The sequence below is a fragment of the Dicentrarchus labrax genome, unplaced genomic scaffold (genome assembly GCF_905237075.1).
Source record: "Dicentrarchus labrax unplaced genomic scaffold, dlabrax2021, whole genome shotgun sequence".
NCBI classification, from domain to species: Eukaryota; Metazoa; Chordata; class Actinopteri; family Moronidae; genus Dicentrarchus; species Dicentrarchus labrax.
In genome coordinates this window covers 24,494,724-24,500,723 of record NW_026136713.1, presented here as the reverse complement: position 1 = coordinate 24,500,723, position 6,000 = coordinate 24,494,724, and the positions used below count along the sequence as shown (strand labels likewise).

The 6,000-nt window shown below is 32.3% G+C and overlaps 1 protein-coding gene across 1 annotated transcript in view; it reads right to left on the bottom strand.

Moving 5' to 3' along the window:
• Window positions 1-3,616, bottom strand: part of cunh11orf98 (chromosome unknown C11orf98 homolog) — a 7,177-nt gene extending 3,561 nt beyond the window's left edge. Inside the window, exon 1 of the mRNA XM_051420218.1 lies at window positions 3,499-3,616. Within this exon, the coding sequence (XP_051276178.1) occupies window positions 3,499-3,537 (39 nt within the window). The 5' untranslated portion in view covers window positions 3,538-3,616. The remainder of the gene's footprint in view (window positions 1-3,498) is intronic.
• Between the last annotated feature and the right edge of the window lie 2,384 nt (window positions 3,617-6,000).

The following is a 6,000-nucleotide window of genomic DNA, read 5'->3' as shown; positions in this document are numbered from 1 at the left end:
TACATTCATCATTCATACATTCAACGTTAATACATTCATTCATAGTCATCATTAATACATTCATCATTCATACATTCGTCATTCATACATTCATTCATTCATACAGTCATCATTCATACATTCAACGTTCATACATTCATCATTCATACATTAATCGTTAATACATTCATCATTCATACATTCATCATTAATAACTATTAATTAAGTATTCATAATAACACTGCCTCTGTAGTACATTACATCATTATTCATGTATTCACAATAACACTTCTTCCTCAGTTCCTGCAGGGCGGCGACAAAACACACTGAGAGCACAGACCAGCAGGGGGCGCACTTATTAATGTGTTCATAATACTACTGTCTGTGTTACATTACACCATTATTAATGCATTAATAATAAATGCATTAATTAATACATTAATATTGATTACATTAACTTTTACTACATACAGATATTATTGTTTACATTTACTACATGAAGCAGATATTATTGTTTACATTTACTACATGAAGCAGATATTGTTGTTTACTTTTACTACATACAGATATTGTTGTTTACTTTTACTACATGAAGAAGATATTGTTTACTTTTACTACATACAGATATTATTGTTTACTTTTACTACATGAAGCAGATATTATTGTTTACTTTTACTACATGAAGAAGATATTGTTGTTTACTTTTACTACATGAAGAAGATATTGTTGTTTACTTTTACTACATACAGATATTGTTTACTTTTACTACATACAGATATTGCTGTTTACTTTTACTACATACAGATATTGTTTACTTTTACTACATGGAGCAGATATTGTTTACTTTTACTACATGGAGCAGATATTGTTTACTTTTACTACATACAGATATTATTGTTTACTTTTACTACATACAGATATTGTTTACTTTTACTACATACAGATATTGTTGTTTACTTTTACTACATACAGATATTGTTGTTTACTTTTACTACATACAGATATTGTTTACTTTTACTACATGGAGCAGATATTGTTTACTTTTACTACATGGAGCAGATATTGTTTACTTTTACTACATACAGATATTGTTGTTTACTTTTACTACATACAGATATTGTTTACCTTTACTACATACAGATATTGTTTACTTTTATTACATACAGATATTGTTTACTTTTACTACATACAGATATTGTTGTTTACTTTTACTACATACAGATATTGTTTACTTTTACTACATACAGATATTGTTTACTTTTACTACATGGAGCAGATATTGTTTACTTTTACTACATACAGATATTGTTGTTTACTTTTACTACATACAGATATTGTTGTTTACTTTTACTACATACAGATATTGTTGTTTACTTTTACTACATACAGATATTATTGTTTACTTTTACTACATACAGATATTGTTGTTTACTTTTATTACATACAGATATTGTTTACTTTTACTACATGGAGCAAATATTGTTTACTTTTACTACATATAGATATTGTTGTTTACTTTTACTACATACAGATATTGTTTACTTTTACTACATACAGATATTGTTGTTTACTTTTACTACATACAGATATTGTTGTTTACTTTTACTACATACAGATATTGTTGTTTACTTTTACTACATACAGATATTGTTGTTTACTTTTACTACATACAGATATTGTTGTTTACTTTTACTACATACAGATATTGTTGTTTACTTTTATTACATGCAGATATTGTTGTTTACTTTTACTACATGCAGATATTGTTGTTTACTTTTACTACATACAGATATTGTTTACTTTTACTACATACAGATATTGTTTACTTTTACTACATGGAGCAGATATTGTTTACTTTTACTACATACAGATATTGTTGTTTACTTTTACTACATACAGATATTGTTTACTTTTACTACATACAGATATTGTTTACTTTTATTACATACAGATATTGTTTACCTTTACTACATACAGATATTGTTGTTTACTTTTACTACATACAGATATTGTTTACTTTTACTACATACAGATATTGTTTACTTTTACTACATGGAGCAGATATTGTTTACTTTTACTACATACAGATATTGTTGTTTACTTTTACTACATACAGATATTGTTGTTTACTTTTACTACATACAGATATTGTTGTTTACTTTTACTACATACAGATATTATTGTTTACTTTTACTACATACAGATATTGTTGTTTACTTTTACTACATACAGATATTGTTGTTTACTTTTACTACATGAAGAAGCTATTGTTTACTTTTACTACATGAAGAAGCTATTGTTTACTTTTACTACATACAGATATTGTTGTTTACTTTTATTACATACAGATATTGTTTACTTTTACTACATGGAGCAAATATTGTTTACTTTTACTACATACAGATATTGTTGTTTACTTTTACTACATACAGATATTGTTTACTTTTACTACATACAGATATTGTTGTTTACTTTTACTACATACAGATATTGTTGTTTACTTTTACTACATACAGATATTGTTGTTTACTTTTACTACATACAGATATTGTTTACTTTTACTACATACAGGTATTGTTGTTTACTTTTACTACATACAGATATTGTTGTTTACTTTTACTACATGAAGAAGATATTGTTTACTTTTACTACATGAAGAAGATATTGTTTACTTTTACTACATGAAGAAGATATTGTTTACTTTTACTACATACAGATATTGTTGTTTACTTTTATTACATACAGATATTGTTTACTTTTACTACATGCAGATATTATTGTTTACTTTTACTACATGCAGATATTGTTGTTTACTTTTACTACATACAGATATTGTTGTTTACTTTTACTACATACAGATATTGTTGTTTACTTTTACTACATACAGATATTGTTGTTTACTTTTACTACATGAAGAAGATATTGTTTACTTTTACTACATGAAGAAGATATTGTTTACTTTTACTACATACAGATATTGTTTACTTTTACTACATACAGATATTGTTGTTTACTTTTATTACATGCAGATATTGTTGTTTACTTTTACTACATGCAGATATTGTTGTTTACTTTTACTACATACAGATATTGTTGTTTACTTTTACTACATACAGATATTGTTGTTTACTTTTACTACATACAGATATTGTTGTTTACTTTTACTACATACAGATATTGTTGTTTACTTTTACTACATACAGATATTGTTGTTTACTTTTACTACATGCAGATATTGTTGTTTACTTTTACTACATGCAGATATTGTTGTTTACTTTTACTACATGCAGATATTATTTGTGTACTTTTACTTTATATAAGAGCAGTAAACAATAATAAAAGCAGTAAATAAACAGGAAGAAGAAGAACTGCAGCGACGGTGTTTACATATGCTAGCTGCTAGCTACTAGTTGCTAGCTGCTGACGGTCCGCTGTATATGGATAATGAATCTATAATATTATTGATTATCAGTCTGATCAGATGTAGTTAATGATGAACGGAACTAAAGGGTTTCTTACGGTTTTCGGTCGGTTGATTTTTCCTCCCGGTGGAGACATCCTGAACTCACGTGGACCGACTGCAGCTTCTTCTTCGGCTGTTGAATTCCGGTAGAACTCAAGACGTGCTGCTCTTTACCGCCCCCTCAGGTCAGTTCACTCATTACAACCACCGGTCAAATATATCATTTATTTATATTTTATTTATTCAGTTTGATTCTGACCTCTGTGGTTGTAATTCTTCCAAATGTTTGTTTATCAAGAAATCAATAATCTATTAATCAATAAAAATGAATGTGATTAAGTAAATACCTGAATAACAGCTGTTAACAGCTTGTTGTCAGTGGTTGAATGCTGCCACCTGCTGGCCACAGCGAGGTACTAATCAGATCTGATCAGATACAAATGTAATGCATTAGTAATATAAATATAAAACATTAGATATACATTAATGCATCAGTAATATTAATATAAAACATTACATATACAGATAATCATAAAACATTTGACTGTTTATTCTCAGACGCACTGAAACAATCAGTGAAACAGTACCACTGCTGTCCACAGGGGGCACCAACACAATGAAACCTCCCTGTCGAGGCTTTATGGAGGCAGAGTTGTGAGTCCTTTACTGCACATCTGGACCTTGGACTCCAGCTGTTCAGATTTGGTTGTAACAATAAAACGGTTTGACGCTGTAATTGTCTCATTTCTTCCCTCCAGATAAACTGAATTCCTCTCAGAGACCAACAGTGAATCTACAACAGTGTTAATGATCTCTGACACTGCAGGAACCAGGTTCCTCCGGCAGTCTGGGATCACTTTGAAATGTCGCTTCAGTTTAGTTTGGTGATTATTGAAGCTTTGATTTAAAGCCAGACTGGAAACGAAGCCAAATGTTTTCTGTTGGTTTTAAGTTTCTTTGTCATCTGAACAAGAAAAGACTTTCTGAGAGTTTTCCTGCTGGAAAATGTTTCCATTATTTAAAGATAATGTTATAATCTTTGTACTGTCAATATTCATCCACAGCAGCAGGTCAGAGCTGAAGCTTTAGAGTCAGTTTGAGTCAGAACGACATATAAATACATTTAAATAAATACACACCCTAACCCAGACCTTATCCATTCTGGTTGAGGAGGTTCTGGTTTGGTTCGGCTCGGTTGGATATTGAAGAATTGTGTCTGTGCTGCTGAACTGAATCACAACATCAACACCATCCACAGCGCCGTTTGCCTCTTTCTGCTCGCCGTCTCTCAGCTAGCCGACCTGCTGCCAAATCAAACTTGTCATGTTGTGAAGCCGCAGCGGTGGGAATTATTTTAATGGCTCGTAGAAAGGCCAAATCCCTCTGGCCTGGTTCTGCAGCCTGGAGCTGTTGATCATCCCTAATTGAATTCTGGATGGAATTTATGATGAGCGACGGCAATTTGTTGACACTTTTGCTCTATTGAGTGGAAAGCTGTAATTTTCTTTCCTGCCGAATGTCCAGAAGTTAAAAAAAGCTCCACAGGCTTTGAAATGAGTTTTCAGCTGATGGGGACAATTTCCTGGTGGGCAGCTGATGTTGATTAGACGTTAATTGGACAGACTGAAGGAGCGGTGAAAACCTGCAGAGGAAGAAATATGGTGGTGGGTTGGAGCTAGTTTCACTCTGTGCACCGAAAGACATCTTTAAAAAAACCTTTATTCCACCAGAATTAGCCAAATAGGTCGAATCCACGCTTCATGTGTGTCCTGATGTTACACAGCAGCATTCTGGGTTCCCTCTGGCGCCTCGCTGCTGTTAAACGTTGCTCTGCATAACTTCAGAATGAAAGTAATCCCACGATACTTTAACACACAGGAACTTTATTACGTTTTCCCCACTGGAAGGGAACTCTAGAGGTCATTTTATGGTGTTTTCTCCACTGGAAGGGAACCCTAGAGGTCATTTTATTGTTATGGACATCCAAGAGGGCACTGTTTATGAACATGGGGGCACCAGGAGGGGGCAATTGTCCACCAGTGAAAATAAGCTCATTTTAGTTAATAATAAAAAAATAAGACTGGGTGTTCTATATAACCACAAATATTTAGTGTATTAAGTTTGTAATTTGTATGTGTTGTTGCTCTGTTACAGTGTGACGGGTTATTAAATGTATTAACTCCACAGATGACTGATGCAGAATGATGCAGTGGCATCAGTCACCCTGCTGAGTGATGTTTTTCACTCTGTTGGAAATGTGTTTCAGTCCAACTTTTACTTTTTCTTGTTCAGTGGAAACTTGTTTCTGAACCACCATGACTCAGCCTGATGAGAGCAGACTGACTCCACAACTAGCTCAACGTGAACCAAAGGGCTGATTCCATGAGTCTGTTTCTCTTTACCAGTCTGTCTCACTGTCAGTCTGTCTCACTGCCAGCCTGTCTCACTGTCAGTCTGTCTGTTTGTTTGTATTTGTTGTTGTTTTTATGACCGGTTATTGTAAATGTTTTCATTTGTTTTATTTTTCATCTAGCAGACACCCTTTCTAAGCCCCGCCC